A 17,540-nucleotide genomic window follows, 5' to 3' on the forward strand; every position below is an offset into this window, starting at 1 on the left:
AGGGTTTCTCCCGAAGGGGTGGTTAATTCTATAACAAGCCCGGACCCTTTTACGTTGGAAGCTTCGTCCGTAAATAGGGTCCAAACTCCTGATGCCGATTCAGATACTATCACCGCTTCTTTGGTTGCCAAAGGTAACAATCTCGGACTAAAATCGGCCACACATTCGGCCAAAACTTGCGACTTAATCGCAGTCTTAGGTTTATATTCTATGTTAAATTCACTCATTTCGACGGCCCATTTGTCCAGCCTACCCGAAAGTTTGGGTTTATGAAGGATATTCCACAGGGGAAAGGTGGTCACTACAACTATCGGGTGACATTGGAAATAAGGTCTTAGCTTCCGAGCGGCGACTACGAGGGCTAAGGCCAACTTCTCCAAATGTAGGTAGCGAGTTTCTGCTCCCGTTAAAATTCTACTAACGTAATAAATGGGATATTGCGTACTTTCATCATCACGGACTAAAACAGCGCTTATCGCTACCTCCGAGACTGCTAGGTAGATTAACAGTTTTTCGCCTTCCTCCAGCTTTGATAATAACGGAGGACTTGACAAGTACTTTTTCAAATACCTCAAAGCCTGCTGACATTCCGAGGTCCATTCGAAGTTGTTCTTCTTTTTGAGTAACGAGAAGAAACAATGGCATTTCTATGAAGACATGGAAATGAACCTGATCAAAGCGACCAATCTCCCAGTGAGCCTTTGAACCTCTTTTGCGTTTGATAGTTGGTCCAGGATATCTTCGATGGCTTTGATTTTATCCGGGTTAACCTCAATTCCCCTTTGTGACACCAGGAATCCCAGGAAATTGACAGAGCTGACCCCGAACGCACACTTCTCGGGGTTAAGCTTCATATTATACTTCATTAGGATTTCAAAAGTTTCTTGCAAGTGTTTAAGATGATCACCTGCGTTCAAAGACTTAACAAGCATATCGTCTATATAAACATTCATAGTTTTCCCTATTTAATTTTCAAACATTTTGTTTACGAGCCGTTGGTAAGTGGCTCCGGCGTTTTTTATCCCGAAGGGCATCACATTATAGCAATATGTGCCGAAATTCGTTTTGAACGAAGTTTTTTCCTGATCCTCTGGGTTCATTTTAATTTGGTTGTACCAGGAGTAAGCATCGAGGAAACTCATTAACTCATGCCCGTTCGTTGCATCAATCATCTGATCAATGTTCGGCAATGGGAACGAGTCCTTTGGGCACGCCTTATTTAAGTCCTTATAGTCTACGCATATGCGAAATTTATTGTTCTTCTTTGGAACTACTACTACGTTAGCTAGCCAGTTTATATATTTTACCTCTCAGATTGAACCGATATCAAGTAGGCGAGTTACCTCTTCTTTGATGAATTTGTTTCTGGCCTCGGCAATAGGATTTTTTTCTGTATTACCGGAGGAATGCTAGGATCCAAGCTTAGCTTGTGTACGGCCACTTCCGGTGGGATACCTGTCATATCCGCATGCGACCACGCAAAACAATCGACATTAAATTTAAGAAATTCAATAAATCCATACCTTCGTTCGGGGTGCAGTCTTGTCCCTAAGTGAATGTGACTTGCCCAAGCTCTTCTGTTGTGGATTTTGTTGCGTCTGTATCTTCTGGTACTTGGAAATACCTTGGCACCGGATAAGATTCTGACGCCTCTTCCCACTGGTTGACTACGCTTGACTTGAGAGCAGGCACCGGTTCCGGTAATTGCTATGCCGCATGTTCTTTCCCTTTGCTACTGGAGACCGAAATTGCATTCATCTCCGTTGTCGTCGGTTAGTCACCTCTTATTTGTTTAATTCCCTCGGGAGTTGGGAATTTCAGCAACTGGTGATATGTCGATGGCACAACCTTCATCTCGTGCAACCATGGTCTTCCCACGATAATATTGTAGCCCATATCACGATCCACCACCTCGAAAATGGTCGTCTTCATCACCCCTTCGGCATTCGTGGGCAGCAGCATCTCTCCTCGGGTTGTCACGCTTGTTACGTTAAACCCAGCGAGGAGTCTTGTGGGCGAAATGATTCTTCCGGCGAGCTTGGCTTTCTCCAATACCTTCCATTGTATAATATTGGCCAAGCTCCCTGGTCCACCAGAACATGTTTGATTTTAAAATCTAATACATTTTAAAGAGATTACCAATGCGTCGTTGTGTGGTAGCAACAATCCATCTGCGTCCTACGTGAAAATGATGTCTTCAGCGACTTCCTTGAGCCTCTTACTGTGGGTTACTGACAGCTTCGTCTTTTTCGCCGGCGAGAAGGTAACCCCGTTAATCTCGTTCCCCCCCCCCACCCCCAAAATTATATTGATTGTCAGGCGCGGGGGGTCTTCTCCTTCTTTTGAGGGCTTCGTGCTGTCACGATTGCGACCGTAATTATTTTTAGCCCGATCACTTAAGAATTCCCTGAGATGGCCATTTTTCAGCAGTGTCGCCACCTCTTCGCGCATATGTCGGCAGTCCCCAGTCCGGTGACCATTCATCCCGTGTCATCCGCACCACAAATTAGGATCCCTCTGGCTCGGATCGGATCTCATTGGCTTCAGAAATCGTGCTTCTTTAATGTTCCTCATAGCCGACACCATCTCTACTACACTGACGTTGAAGTTATATTCTGAAAGTCTGGGGTAGGAAGAATCTCGAAAATTAGACGTTTCCATGTCCTGTAACGACCTGTTGTTCCGGCCGCGATCAGTTCTTCTATCGGTAACGAGCCTATCCATCGACCGGAAACCTCTACCGCATCCTTCGACCAGTTCATAGGGCAAAAATCGGCTTCTCAAAGACCGTCGATCTGTGTCGAAATCGTCTTTTGACTTCTCTTTATTCTTTTCTCGGTCCCAACCCTTAACCGACGTTGGGAAACCGAGCTGATCATCCTCAATCCTTATCTTTGACTCGTACCAGTTGTGAACATCCGCCCAAGTTGTCTCTTGGAACTTGAGCAAGCTTTCTTCAACTTTCGGGAAGCATCGGAACTTCTCGGATTCAAACCCTTGGTGAATGCTTCAGCCGCCCTGCCGGTAGCAACATCCTTTCCTTCTGGAACCGGGTTACAAACTCCTGCAGCAACTCGAACTCTCCTTGTGCAATCCTAAATATATCGGCCTTTCGGGCATGTACCTTTCTGGCCCCGGCGTGGGCCTTAATGAAAGAATCCGCGAGCATATCGAAGGAATCTATGGAATGCTCGGGCAAAAGCGAATACTAGGTCAAAGCTCCCTTTGTGAGAGTCTCTCCGAATTTTTTCACCAAAACTGATTCGATCTCGTGGGGAGCTAAATCGTTCGCCTTCACCGCCGTTGTATAGGTGGTGATATACTCTTGAGGATCTGAAGTCCCATCATATTTCGGCACGTCCAGCATTTTAAATTACTTCGGGATCAATTCTGGTGTCGTGCTTGGTTTGTACGGCAATTGAGTGTACTTCTTTGAGTCCGACCCCTTCAGCACTGGTGGTGCGCCCGGAATTTGGTCCATGCGGGCGTTTATTTCCCTCATAAACCATATGAGTTCGTTTTTTAAGGGATCGTTCTCGTTGTCGTGACCGGAACCGCTCCCCCGACCCCATCGAAGTCGACCTCGCCCCTCGGGGTGTTGTTGCCGACTCTCTGCATTGTTTAATTTGCAGAAGGACCGGGAGGAACTGGATCTCGTCCATTCGCGTTATTGGAAATACCCGATAACGCCTGCTATAGCTTTGTCATAACCTTATCCTACCGTGTGAAATGACCTAGAATGGCCTCTTGTTGCTCCTGCAGGGCCCTTACCGCTTCGACGACGTGCTCTTCTTCAGCATCATCAGGAGCCGCTTCTCGCACATGTTGCGGGTACCTCCTGCCGTGGACCGGTGTGACCTCGTTCCCCTCACTGCATATATTACTGATTGAATCCTCTTGCTAATTTCCTTGGGTCTCAAGATTGTGTGTGTTGTTAACACCATTATTTTCCATTTTCTATGATTTTTTGTTAAGAACAAATTACCAAACACGTTAGTTAAAGAGGCAAGGACCAACTTAATTACACAACTGTCTAAGTATCACGATGGGCGCCAAACTGTTTACCCGTAAAACAGTACAGTTAAATTTATACGTGGTTTATATACAAGTGGGTTAATTTAATCTTAAGATAATAGATGAATTAGAAAAAAATGTAATATTTAGCCTTGAAATGGAGATAAAATAGCAGAAATAGCAATTTCGGGTACAAGAATTCCGGGGACAATAACAACGATCTCAGTAAACAAAAAGATAAAATTATATTAAGCTTTGAATAGAGTGTAGCGTGTGTTTGCCAGAAAATTCGTGTACTTTTCAATTATAATAGAATTCACTATTTATAGCTGCACCTAGGGAACAAGGTCCTAGGATCAAGCCACTCTTTAATGTCAATTACGAAGGTCATTGAAGAATATATAACGGCAAACAGTGAATGCCATATTCCTTGTATCGGGCCGTATATTTAATGCGGTAGAATATTCCTCACGAAATGCTACCGGGTGGCAAGCATTTATTTCATGTTTATGAATATCGTTCTCTCAGGATCGCTGCCTTCGGATTCAACTATCTTCTATCTTCGGCTCCACATGTCACTTCCTGATGCGATCATTTAATATAAACATATTTTACCCTATACAGTTTCAAAGGTCTAAGAGCTGAATCCTTGAACCAGCAGGGTGCTGTCAACTGAATTGTTTAGATTCTGAAATTTCTCTCTGATTTTGTTAAAGAATCGATAGTATTTTTTTGTTAAGATATGATAAGTCCGTTTCCCAAGACAACAAAGCGCTACAGTAAGCACCATTGCCTTGGGTTAAAATAAATGGATCCTGTACCCTCCGCTATTCAACAGGGATTAATTTGTTTTAAACAATAGAAAGGAACAAAAAAGAGTTTTTTTCTTGCATTCTGATATATCTACCTCTGAACTGTCTGACTTACACAATCCAAGGGCAGGACGTGGTAATTAGATTTTTCCCCATAGAAACAAACTGTATAAAATACAAAATAAGCTCAACCAGTTGTTAAAATAATTAACTATGCACATGCTGAACCTAGATTCCAACTCATGAAATCAGATAGTAACATGAAGCAAACAAAGACGAGACATAAATTCCAATTTCTATCTTGGACACCCCACCATGAATAAAGGGTGTCAAACTGTTAAAGGAAATCAGATAGCTATTATTACTGCTACGCTTTAAGACCTCCATCAAAAGGACTACAAACACCATCCATTAACAGGCAAATACTCAGGTGGAGTGTACAGTATAATCTAAAAAGCGAGGGTCCTCAATCTTTCAAGATTTGTCAACTTTCAGTCCATTAGGCACTAGACATAAAAGAGTATCTTTACAAGCAGCTGAACTTCATGCAAAGAGAGAAGTCTCCAAAATCATTACAGTACATACATGAAATACATTCTTTTTTCATTTATACATGACCTCAACAGATGACCACCAAAGCATTACATTAATGGGTACCACAATATGCGCGTTTTTCTCTATGGAAAAACGACAAAAACGACAAGATCAGAGCAGGAAATATGACCTGCCAAGTAGGGATGAGTGGTTTTGACCCAGGTTGCGTCCTCTGAGGCATTCCAGATCCATCACTTGTGAGTGATCCACGAAAAGATTAACCTGAAAAGACCAGCAAATTAAAATATTTGAACCGTCAGATTTGGTAATCTAGTTTTTAGAGGAAGATTTGCTTGGAGAAGCTTAGTACCTTTGGACCATAACGTTTGATAAACCACTCAGAGATTTTAGGATTTGATGCTTCAAACATAGTTTTCTCAAGTCCAAGACGACCCACAATCTTTGCAATCATGTCTGACCGTAGCGAATCAGCCTGCCTACATAAATCATCAGCGTTGATCATTATCATGTCTGCCCCAGCTTCTAAGCATCTCTCTGCCCTTCTGACCAAAAGATCCACATCTTCAACCATCTCTGCAGAGAGACAACACAGCATGAGATATGCAAGAGAAACTGTTACACATTTCAGTCTTCAACTTCCACGGCACACCAAACATTACAAAAGTTGCCTCATGCAGGAGAGTGTGTTATATACTCTTCTTTCAATCTTTAACTACCATTGCGTTCTGGGCATTGTATAACTTCACTACTGCCACACACCATCCTGCTAGCCAGACAACCTTTGATGAAAACATAAATCGGTCATTCAAGATCAGGGATCCAATATATTTAAAGAAGGTTTCCAGCAACCACTTTGTCTCTCTTAGAACATTTGTGAACACATAGATAGATGTGTCATTCCCACGCATAGACAAAATAGAAGAAAAAGTGCATCAGTAATTGATTAATAGCTCAATAACTACAGCCCTAAGCTGATTATATAGAAGAGATGATGTGAGAGGCTAGGAGTTCTAACTTTGTCGTCAACACTTCATCCAAAGTCTGTACATCTAAACTCCTAAAAGCTCTGGATATCCATCAAATTATTATTCACATACTATTAGCGAATAAGATTCATGAAAATTAGCTCTTAAATGATACATATTGATTTAACGAAATTTGCAATTCAACATATTATCCATCTGACAAGCCTAGATAATATCATTTCTGCATTGAACTCAATTTGATTGAAACTGGGCTAATCTTTTATCGCAAATTTTACCAAGTTAAATCTATGAAGTCGTGTTAATCTAGTAAACTTTTATTCTGTTGAATAATCCATCTCAAAATTTATTAATGATATTACTCGAAGTGATATAGCAAAATACACTCTAGGTTACGCAGCAGATCACAAACTCCTTGCTGTTAAACAACAGAAGCATCTAAATATTAGTAGCACATACACTGTCATCTCATAATCCCAAGGTTAATAGAAATGAAGATGACAAAAATTTCTAATTGAAACATGGTCGACGGAAATCACAAAGACTTAATACTCGCATTAGACAAATGCCACTACCAGAGTTTGCTAGGCTCTAAAACTTAGAAGACATTTTTGACATTTCCTAGAATCAACATGCAGAGTAATCTTTTTTTTTTTTTTTTTGATAACCGAGAAATCTCCGAGGGCCATGGCCCATTAGAACAAAAATGCTTCCATAATATCAACTTTTCTGGTCAAATTGATTTGCCATGTCATAATTCTAATTCTCAAGGTCAATCAATTAGGCGGCACCTCAACACCGCGTATCGTAGGTTGCACCTATTTTAAAACGATACACCTATTTTAAAAAACGACTGTCCAAAATTCCATGAGATGCTATACAGTGATTGATGAAGAAATCCTAGTTACAGAAATGCAGCTATACAGCTAACTATTTACAACTTTAGCTGGGCTCATTAGCGTTAAGGACTTAAGGTGTTCATATGCAACTTCTAGTACTATGTATGTGGACTCAGGTGCATTTGTACACAAAGAGGTATGAATGTACTAAAAATGTCACAGCCTCCCGCACTTCATATTCATCATTTTTGAAAGCGAGGGGAAGGGATCTCTTTTCTGCAACGGAAAAAAAAGCGGAGCAGATTTGACTCGGTTTTCCTTAGTAGTCTACAAATAACATTTCAAAATAATATCTGTCTGGACATTTAGAACAAATGATCTTCACAAATTAATGTTTAAACGATGAACAAATATCCTGATGCAACCTCTGTTTTATTGTTGCATCTGTTATCTATCTATGACACTAGACATTATTTTGTAAAGAGGACAGTTTTAAAAGTCTCAAGAAAATAATTTATAGGAAGATCTTACAGTAGTGACAGTGCCGCTCGCTAAGAGAAGGAAGAAAGAAAATAGCAAAAATAAATATAAACCGGAAGACACTAGCATACCAGTGGTTTGAGGTGCAGGAATCACGTAAGCCCCAAAAGCTCTGTCACCCGTGAAGGCTATATCAGACTTGTTAAACTTAACAGAGAACTGAGGCTTGGCTCTGAGCCCACCGCTCTTGATCAACCGCACATATCTCAAGAGGGTCTCCTCAGGTAGACCAAGGGATGCAACATCAAGCTCAATTGTATCGAACCCCAATCGCTTACATTCCTAAGAGATTAACAAGTAACATGTTATCGCCAAAACTCAAAAATCAGTTGGAAATGAAAAACTGGAGCCATGTTCACTTCCTTATACCTCAATGTATTCTTTAATCGCAGAAGGATCTTGGCGAAGCATTTGGTCTGCCCAATCACCAGAGCTAACATAAACATTGTGTTTATGTGCCATGTCAGTCACTTCTTTGATGTAAGTCTTTGGCATCAGAGTATGAGATCCACCACAGAACTTCAGCCCGTCAACAAACTGACCCATAGACTCGAAAACATCCTATAAACCAAAAAATGAGAAATTCAACAAAACATAAACTAGCATAGAATTTTGTACACTAAGAGTCAAACACACAGTTTTGAGTTCTTTTAGCATTACTAGTATAGTGGTCAAAACCAACACGTGCTTGCCACAGCCCTGAACCAACATACTCCAGGACCGGACATATGTTCTTGAGTGTACCAGTTCCCGAGTGTACGGGCAGTGCTACACTCGAAAATTAGGACGCAAATATCTCAGCCCCACGCCACGGCCTCTGTGTGTATGGCTAACAACCTATCCATGAACAAATTGCAACCGAGTCTAAAGGGATAAAGTTGAGTCCTATGGACTATTCAACCATCCCTGAGATACTTGGTCAAGATTTCGCCCAACAAACCCACATCTCTATCTTTAAACACTCCAACTGGACTCGGACTTTGAGAGATCCGACTCTCCTTCTCTATATAAGGAAGTCAGACCTTCCCTGACCGAAAAACCAAGCACTCTGCTATCAATTTGTTCCTCAGAAACCACTATACAGCTCACTTAATATTTTCCATTATTTCTCTCCCTTCAAACTTTCTTACAGTAGATAGAATATTGTACTTTTATTTCAAGAAAGAACTGTAACGATCCAGAACACAGACCCTCAATAAATATTAAAACCCCACAACCACTCTCTCTCTCTCTCTCTCTCTCTCTCACTCTCTCTCTCACTCTCACTCTCACTCTCTTACTTTGTGTTCTTCATTCTAGTTATCTCAATTCGATTATGTTTGCTGCTAGTACCCCCTTCCCCAGATCAATTGCAGATTTTACCCTCAGATCAATTACAGCTAACAGCAACCAGAATTTTGAATTCCCAAAGCATAGATACGCATATTAAAGTACAATTTTAAAACTAGAAAGCACATTAATTCCTTCTTGTTGTTAACCTAAAAAAACATCACATCTCCGAACACTTAAACTTTTGGATGGGACGGTTCACATATTTCAACAGCTAGACGTGTATGGTTCAATCCGTGCATAGACCTAATGACTTAAGCTTTTAAATGAAGCGACTTAGTCAATTCTACAGCAATGTCAGTTCCATGAGGCTCAACATTTCACAATTACGAAACTAAGCTCAATTTCGAACAATAATCTGCAAACACAAACAATTTTAATGTGTGGAAGAAAAAATAAAAGGGTACCTCAAGGACGCCTCGAGAGAACAGGGAATAATGGGGACCCCTCATTTCAGTAACGCCATAGCGGCGAGGTTTCTCCGGACGATCTTCTTCCTCGTCGTTGAAACTCTTCCATCTGTATGCTGCCATCTTTTTCCTGCTCCTCCTAATTCTCGTACACACACACACACAGAGGAGAGAAATGCAAGTTCGCAGAAGAACAATTTATCAATTTATTTAGGACACCTTCACAATTTCTGTATGCTTAATTATTCGATTATGAACTCGAAGAAGGTTGTAGCGGTTTCTAGAACCCAACACTAGCTTTTTCGGTTATGACAGCGATATATATAGCGGAAAAGAGTTCTCTAGTTTGTTCCTTTTGACACGTATGATTTCTAGATTTTGTGACATGGACAGTTTTATATTTCCGTGACCTTTGTTTTCCAGTTTGTAAAAAAGGAATATTATTTTATTTCATAAGGTATTTAATAAACTTTAATTATTATATTTACTGGAAAATGTGAAAAAAGAGTTTTTTGACTTAAATCTTGCTGGTTAGAGTTTTTTCTTTATAAAAGAGTTTAATTTCTTCTTTTATAAATATTTGATTGAGACCAAAATCATCCAACGGGTCAAAGGTCATACTTTATAACTACATTTATTCCCGGAGAAAAAATGAAAAATCATCACCTTCTATTTTGGTACAATCACCCAAATGTAGGAGTTTATATATTGAAAAAATAATGTAAATGGTGAAAATCTATCTTCCTCTTTACAACTTTCTATTTTTAATTAAGTAGATAAATAGCAAATCCTGAGATGGACTGTTAATCCTTAATTCATTGGATGCTCTTTTCGTAGCCTAATGCAACTTTATTATAGTATTTTCTAAGAATGAGCTGGGCCTTAATGATTTTCACAGGGATCCCATTTGCAAGGTCCACCTTTTAGAATAGTTACCTGAGTTTGTATTTTAGTTCCAAAGAATTTTGAAATGTATGATTTACTTAATAAACTATTGCTTCTTTCTACAGTTAATTAAACTATCTAGTGAATACTGACCAATGTATAGTTTTTTTTCTAATAATTTTAAGTTATGAAAATTGTTACTCATCTTCCAAGAAGTTATATATGCAGAGCTATACTATTTTAGTTTAGAGATGGTGAAAATGTCAAAACTAGAATATTTGAAAACTCAAGTCTTAGGTAATATGAATAAGGGGAAATAAAAAGAAAGATGTAAACACAAACGCAGAAAAAATTGATAATTAAAGGAGTAGCAGTTTCAGTTTATATATCAATCATAAATCTTGGAATCAGCTTAAGTCCTTTTTTGTTTTTGTTTTTCAACTCATTTTATTTAATTTATATGTATAAAAAAAAAATTAATTCATGCCCATACTCTAATTCTAAATTCTTCTCTTTCTTTCTATTCTAGCAAGCTCACTCTTGATAAAGAGGCGATCAATACTCATGAGTTTATTATATATGCATGATCCGATCCGAACAGCACAAGTATTTACTTGCTATATATAAATAGAAATTTAGGTTAATGACATTTCTTGATACTGATCGAACGCATTTACTTGCTATATATAAATAGAAATTTAGGTTAATGACATTTCTTAAAGATACAAACCATCTCAAGATTAAGATTGGACGAAAGCTGCAGTAACATGCAAGTGAATATATATGGCTTTAACAAATTAGAGAATAACAAAATTTTAGAGCTGTCTAAATTGCTGGGGATACCCTGCTTTCCTTGTTCCCCATGAAAGGAATCCAAATAAATCTAAAGAGCTAAGAAGAAACTAAAGTAGAATAAAGATGTCTTTCAAGACAAAGGAAGACTTTTTCTCCATAATCCCAGCTAATCGTAACTCATATATTATACAGCATTATTAGGTTTCTTGCATCCATCTCCTTTATTCAGATTCTCACGTTCGACTCAATCTTTTTCTGTATTCATGAATTTCTACATTTGTACAAACTCCTTATATAAGGGTGTCTCCTGTTTTACTATGAAGACTATCAGCCTCTCTAACCTGAAAACAATAACTAGATTGTTAAAGAGATGGCTAAAAACATTGGCATTCTTGTTTGCCTTCTTCTTGTGATTTTGGATGTTGCAGCTGGTATACTTGGAATTCAAGCTGAGGTAGAGCAAAATAAGGTAGATTTTCTTTGATTCATGCATGAACAACTCAAAAAGAATCATTGATTTATAAGTAAAATTTTCATCTAGATGAGGAAATTGAGGTACATAATCTTGATATTGTTTAGTAACGGCAAGTCCTTGATTTGTTGGAACAGGTTTCAGAATTAAAGGTGTGGATCTTTGAATGTAGAGATCCAAGCTATGAAGCTTTTAAGCTGGGATTGGCTGCAACTGTACTTTTGGTTCTGGCACAAGTTATTTCTAATCTGCTTGCTGGTTGTATTTGCGTCCAGTCCCAAGAAGAGTTAGATAAGGCCTCTTCTAACAAGAAACTTGCTTTTGCTTCATTTGTATTCCAATGGTAATTTCCAAATCCTCCTCCTTTTTTCTGTTTAACCATCTGATATTCGAAAGCTTTTAAGGCCGACTAATTCCGATTCACATCCCGAGTGGCCCATTAAGGGGAGTGGTCAAAACGCTCATGCAGGGGCAGATTTAGGGAGCGAAAGTTCGCCGGAAAATTACACCGTAGGCAAAATCCGATTTGTACTTCTATATATTATATTTTGAATCCCCTTGATACTGTCCAAAAGCATAGCTTAGTGGTCAAAGGGGTTCAAAACCTTTTTTAGGTTACTGGTTCAATTCCCACTAGCCATAGTTTCTTTTAATTTTTAAACTTTTTTCTATTTTTGAACCCCGAGACATTCTCTTTTCCTTAGAGGTTCAAACCCGAGAACTCTAATTCAGAGTGGAAAGATCTCAACCATTCCACCACGCTTCTCGTGGTAGCAATGATAGATCTATTATGGTAATATGGTGGCAGTAGATGGTCCACATTTGCTAACTTAAATTCTAAATTCTCTCTGCTCATAAATCATGCATGCATGATATCTTGATCTTTGTTTATTCATTATAATCGATGGATGTATATATATATTTATTTATTTTTGAAACTAGGATAATCATGGGCATTGCATTCGCATTGCTGGTAGCTGGAACAATGTCAAACGGGAAGGCGAGAAAATCTTGTGGGATATCACACCAGCGTTTCTTGTCGATAGGAGGGATATTGTGCTTTATCCATGGACTTTTCTCAGTTTCCTACTACATCTCTGCTACTGCAACTATCCAGGAAGATAAGAAGCTTAATCATCAACAAGGAAGCCATGCATGAGTTAAACAAATTACTCTCTCCCAATATGCCGCCTTCACTAACGAGAATTAGATTAATCCAGTGCTCCATACTAGAGAAATGAAAGCAGAATATTTATCGAAAATTCTTCATAACCGGATACCATATATTCCTTTTTAAACTTCCTAATATTTCATGTATCATTTTCTTGAATTCTATGTTGTTTGTAACTTTTTCTTGACACTAATGTAATTTTTATTTGGACTGCTGAAAGTGTTCCTACATATTCCTTGTGAATTTGTTATGTTTTTCTTAATTGTTAGTATAATCACATGGATTAAGATTGTTAGATCAAATATAAAAATGGGTACATTAAGATATATAGTATCTATTTTTATATAGTAAAGTCAAAATTCACAAGCAAAACTTAGGGTGAGGCTCTCAGGTGAAGCACTTATTGTTTCAGATTTTTAAACAGTTCTTCTAAAATCATTCTTCACAATTGGATTCAAGAAGTATTCGATAACTTACAGGAAGTAATAACATACTAGTACAGAAAAGCTTTTTTAACCAAGGTTAGCCAAAACATCATTTAAGGTAGATACAGTATCAGCATAGTACTTCTCCGCTTCAGGGCTGTTCTTGGTCTTTGCTGCATGGTCCAGCTGAGGAAGGAAAAGAACAGATTGTTAAAAGTATGCGAAAACATAAGCAGCCCTTTGGATTTCTATGCACATAATTTCACTACTTTTGAAATACTATGACATAGACATTCATGTAACCAAGAATGTAGAGATTTGACTTACATCACTAATTGTCTTCAAGAGCTTTCCAGTCAGGTCCTGGAGTTTTCCCTTCTCTTCTTTTGGCTTAGCAGAGATGACGGTCTTAAGGTCATAGCGAAGGTATTCTGCTCTGAGACGAAGGTCATTCTGGACATATGGCCAGGCCTTCTTGTCGATGAAATTCTTGACGCTAACAATCTCCTTGGCTGAATCCTTAACTCTCTGGGCTGCCTCAGCTGGAGTCAATGGTTGAAGGTAAAACCTCTCCTTCAATGGCAAATCAAGGTCCCTTGCCTCATCTGAATTCAAAGTTCCAGCTGCCAAAATCCAAATCCTCAGCATGAGTACAGAAATTCCAAATGCCATATGATACTTAAATTGTCTTTTCTATTTCTAGTAACCATTCTTTATAGTTCTGAATTGTTGGAATTTGTTGTATATCTTATTTTACCAAAATGAGAAACCAATCATATTTCAACTGCATAACTACTTCTAAAGATCCATCTGGTTTATTGCATTTGGCCTTCATAAAATGCAAAGCACAAAGATTGATTTTCAAGGCACAAGTACTAATTCAAATTTGAATCCAAAAGAAACTAGTAGGAGTACAAGATTTCAAATATCACTTATTGATTAGTTTCCACATTTTCCAAATTTGGGAAGGGTGTGTCCTTTTGTATCACTTATGAAATCTACTGCTTCAAATTTAATGTTTGAAAGCTTTTCTACAATCGCTTCTCACGAAATATTATAAAAATTAGAAGGGACAAGTTACAGACCCTTCAAAAGGATTGGAATACTCTTGTCGAATGTAATCTTTGACTACTTACTATGAAGCCCCTCCTGTTCTTTTTCCTCAAGCTTAATTCCCTCTTTTAATTCACATAAGGACAGGGGGAACCTATGTTGGCCCAAGGGTGGTCAACTGACCACCCTTCGCCGAAAAATTATGTTATGTATAAGGTAAAATATTACTTGTTATTGATTAAAAATATCCTTTAAACAATCTTGCATAGCCCACTGGCAAAAGATTTCTCTTTATGACACGATCTAGTAACCTTAATCTATTCCTTGGTCCAGTGAAGGTTCTAATCACGGAAAAATTAAGCAAAATTAAATGAATTGAAATGCAACATTGGAGAGTCACTCTTACATCCTGTCCTGGATATGTGAATCTTGCTATTAATTGTCTGTAAGTATATCTATTATGATATTATTATTGTGTCGCTCCAGTAATCAGTGGCGGATCTAGACTAGACACAAAAGGTTCGACAAAACCCTTAACTACATATATGCGTGTTTGAATTGAAAAAGATTGGAACATCAATAAAAAAACAGAACCCAATGACTCTAATTGATTCACCACTGGGAAAGAAAGGAAAAATGTAAATAAAGACCTTAACCAAAAGCGAGACGACTTACGTAATCCACCAGAGGGAGGAGGAGCGCCACCAATCTTGATTGATTTAGCTGCAGCAAAGGCTGCTTGAGCAAAGGAACCAGCAAGGCCAGCAGCAACAAGACCGATGACGGCTCTACGGCTAGTTTCAGTGTCAGCAGACCCCTGTTGGGCTCTAATGCTGAGTCCTGGTCTAGCCAAGGCAATTCTGCTGGTGCTAACAGTGGTCAAACGGGCTGAGCCACTGAGCTGACCATCCAACACAGTTTGAGAAGAACCAATTAGGCCACCCATTGAAGCCATAGCATGAGCCATTTTGGTGAACTTTCTGAAATTTGTTTCAGGCAAGGGTGATAGAAGTAGTGTTGGGGGAATTATAAGTTAATGTTGTGGTACGTATGATGTGGATATTGCAATTTCTGGTGTTTGTGATGCAGAGTGAATACACTAAGATCACCTTATCTGTCTTTGGATATGCCATAAGCCAATCAGTGCCTTGCTTCTTGACATGTTGGATCAGGTTCTTTTTCCAGCTGTAGCATCTTGACACATGGACCAAGAAGATTTTGGATATACACGTCATCACGCATTAGAAATATAGGTTGATGAAATTGATGAAACAAACTTCTAGAGCTTCCGATGAAAAAACCGATAGTTCTTGGGGGGATCATGGCAAGAGCCCAACAGTATTGGATCTATTATATGCAATTTCACTTTATATTTATGCAACAATTTGTTTTCACATTTTAAACATATGTCCTTCTGATCATACTTCGATAACTCTTACAGTATGTTAAAATTGGTCGAACGATACTAATCAAAATTTGTAGTCCTCTAGATGGCACCTAAAATCTCTTTCGGGGGAAGTCGTTAGCATTTCATGTTGTGAACATGCCCTTTGTATCAGTAAACTCACAGTTATTTTTCAAAATCATTACAGAAGTGACGCGTAATTGCCACATCAACATATTTAAAAAATTGCAGTTTGTCTTAACCATAAATTATAAATAAAAAAATTAAGAAGGAAACACTAAAATATTTTACGCTCTAACGCAAAATAGTTCATGTTAGTGACAACATGTCATTTTCGATGCCGAATATATAACTTTCAAGTGAGCTTTGTTTTCTCAAAAATTACTATAGTTCAGTGAATTTAATAATACTCGAGGTAGACTAGTGACTTTAATGATATAATGGATAGAAGGGGCAGCGAAGGCCGCGGAGGGTAGAAACCATCATTTAGATAGTTCCGGTAAATATTTTCTCTCCTCTAACGAGGGACGTTATTTTTTTTTCAAAATTATAATGACAACAACAACAACACACAGTATAATCTCACTAGTGAGGTCTGGGGAGGATAGTATGTACGTAGACCTTACCCTTACCCTAGGGCAGACCCCTACCCTGGGGCAGAGGGGTTGTTTCCGATAGACTCTTGGTTCCCCCTCCCTCCAAGGACTTCTCACCTTTTACTAGTGAGGTCTGGGGAGGGTAGTGTGTACGCAGACCTTACCCCTACCCTGGGGCAGAGGGGCTGTTTTCGATAGACTCTTGGTTCCCTCCCTCCAAGAACTTCTCACTTTGCTCTTGGGATGACTCGAACTCACGACCTATTAGTTGGAAGTGAATGGTGCTCACCACTAAACCATAGACCAACTACAGCTCAGTGACACAACACATGGTTAGTTGTATAGGGCCTGTCAAGTGGGATGAGTTCTCGGCCCAATTAACCCTTTGTTGGCAGCCCCTCCCCCTAAGCCCCAATCCTCCTTTCTGTCCTTTTCGTTTTTTGTTTTTTTTTTGAAAAAATAGCATGGTATGATAACGTATAAAGAGAATTAGTATTTTTTTTAGCCATATATTAAATTTGAAAAAGATATTCCCAAAACAATTGGCATTATATAACCAAATCCTAATAAAAACCCCTAGTTCCTTATTTATTCTCTCTTCCCTTACTTCTTCTCATATTTCTTCTTCAATCTTTTTCTCTTTTCTCTCCCATACTCCAATCTACGAAAGAATTTTCACTCTAACGTTCACAAAAAATACTTGAGAGAAAATTTTCACTCTAATGGCAATGCCGGAGCTGCTGCAACGTCACCACCGTTCATCCCCCCTCCCCCGCATAAATCAACAGCCCCAAAATCAAGTACAAAAAAGGGAGAATCCAAATTGAAAATCTAGAATCAAGTGATGGCGACATTAATAGAATAATAAACACTTCGTCGAGTTAGGTATTTGGAATCTCCGTCTTCAGAAGATCTTAACTTCAATGTCGGATTTAGAATCAACTATTACAATAAGTGCAAATATCAATAACAACACATGCATTGAACACATGTTGAGATTCTTGCAGTATATCACTTCTTCTTGATGGACGAAAATAATTTCCATGAGGTGTATTTGAAACTGAGATTTGGGAATGATTTGAAATTGAGATTTGGGAAAATAAATACAGAGATAACAATAAATTTTAAACAACTATATTTATATTTCATATTTTAGATATACAAAGAAAACACATTATTTGATGTGTTATACATGATGCTATACAAATAATAAAATTATTTTTAATGTGATATACATTGATATAGAGATAACAATA

General features: G+C 38.5%; 3 protein-coding genes across 3 annotated transcripts; 1 reads left to right on the forward strand and 2 right to left on the reverse strand.

Moving 5' to 3' along the window:
* Positions 1-5,306: 5,306 nt before the first annotated feature.
* On the reverse strand, positions 5,307-9,777 carry LOC104086356 (protein HEAT-STRESS-ASSOCIATED 32). Its single transcript, XM_009590605.4, has 5 exons — positions 9,480-9,777; positions 8,113-8,304; positions 7,815-8,025; positions 5,731-5,954; positions 5,307-5,642 (listed from the first exon to the last, which is right to left on the reverse strand). The coding sequence occupies exons 1-5, from the start codon at positions 9,603-9,605 to the stop codon at positions 5,532-5,534; spliced, it is 864 nt and encodes a 287-aa protein (XP_009588900.1). The 5' UTR covers positions 9,606-9,777; the 3' UTR covers positions 5,307-5,531.
* Positions 9,778-11,308: 1,531 nt separating this feature from the next.
* On the forward strand, positions 11,309-13,398 carry LOC104086358 (protein DESIGUAL 2). The gene is made up of 3 exons (XM_009590607.4): positions 11,309-11,631; positions 11,772-11,977; positions 12,577-13,398. Exons 1-3 carry the CDS (start codon positions 11,533-11,535, stop codon positions 12,791-12,793), a joined length of 522 nt encoding a protein of 173 aa, XP_009588902.1. The 5' UTR covers positions 11,309-11,532; the 3' UTR covers positions 12,794-13,398.
* Positions 13,193-15,376, reverse strand: LOC104086357 (oxygen-evolving enhancer protein 3-2, chloroplastic). Its single transcript, XM_009590606.3, has 3 exons — positions 14,959-15,376; positions 13,558-13,853; positions 13,193-13,416 (listed from the first exon to the last, which is right to left on the reverse strand). The coding sequence occupies exons 1-3, from the start codon at positions 15,248-15,250 to the stop codon at positions 13,318-13,320; spliced, it is 687 nt and encodes a 228-aa protein (XP_009588901.1). The 5' UTR covers positions 15,251-15,376; the 3' UTR covers positions 13,193-13,317.
* Between the last annotated feature and the right edge of the window lie 2,164 nt (positions 15,377-17,540).

Source organism: Nicotiana tomentosiformis, chromosome 2, assembly GCF_000390325.3.
Source record: "Nicotiana tomentosiformis chromosome 2, ASM39032v3, whole genome shotgun sequence".
NCBI classification, from domain to species: Eukaryota; Viridiplantae; Streptophyta; class Magnoliopsida; order Solanales; family Solanaceae; genus Nicotiana; species Nicotiana tomentosiformis.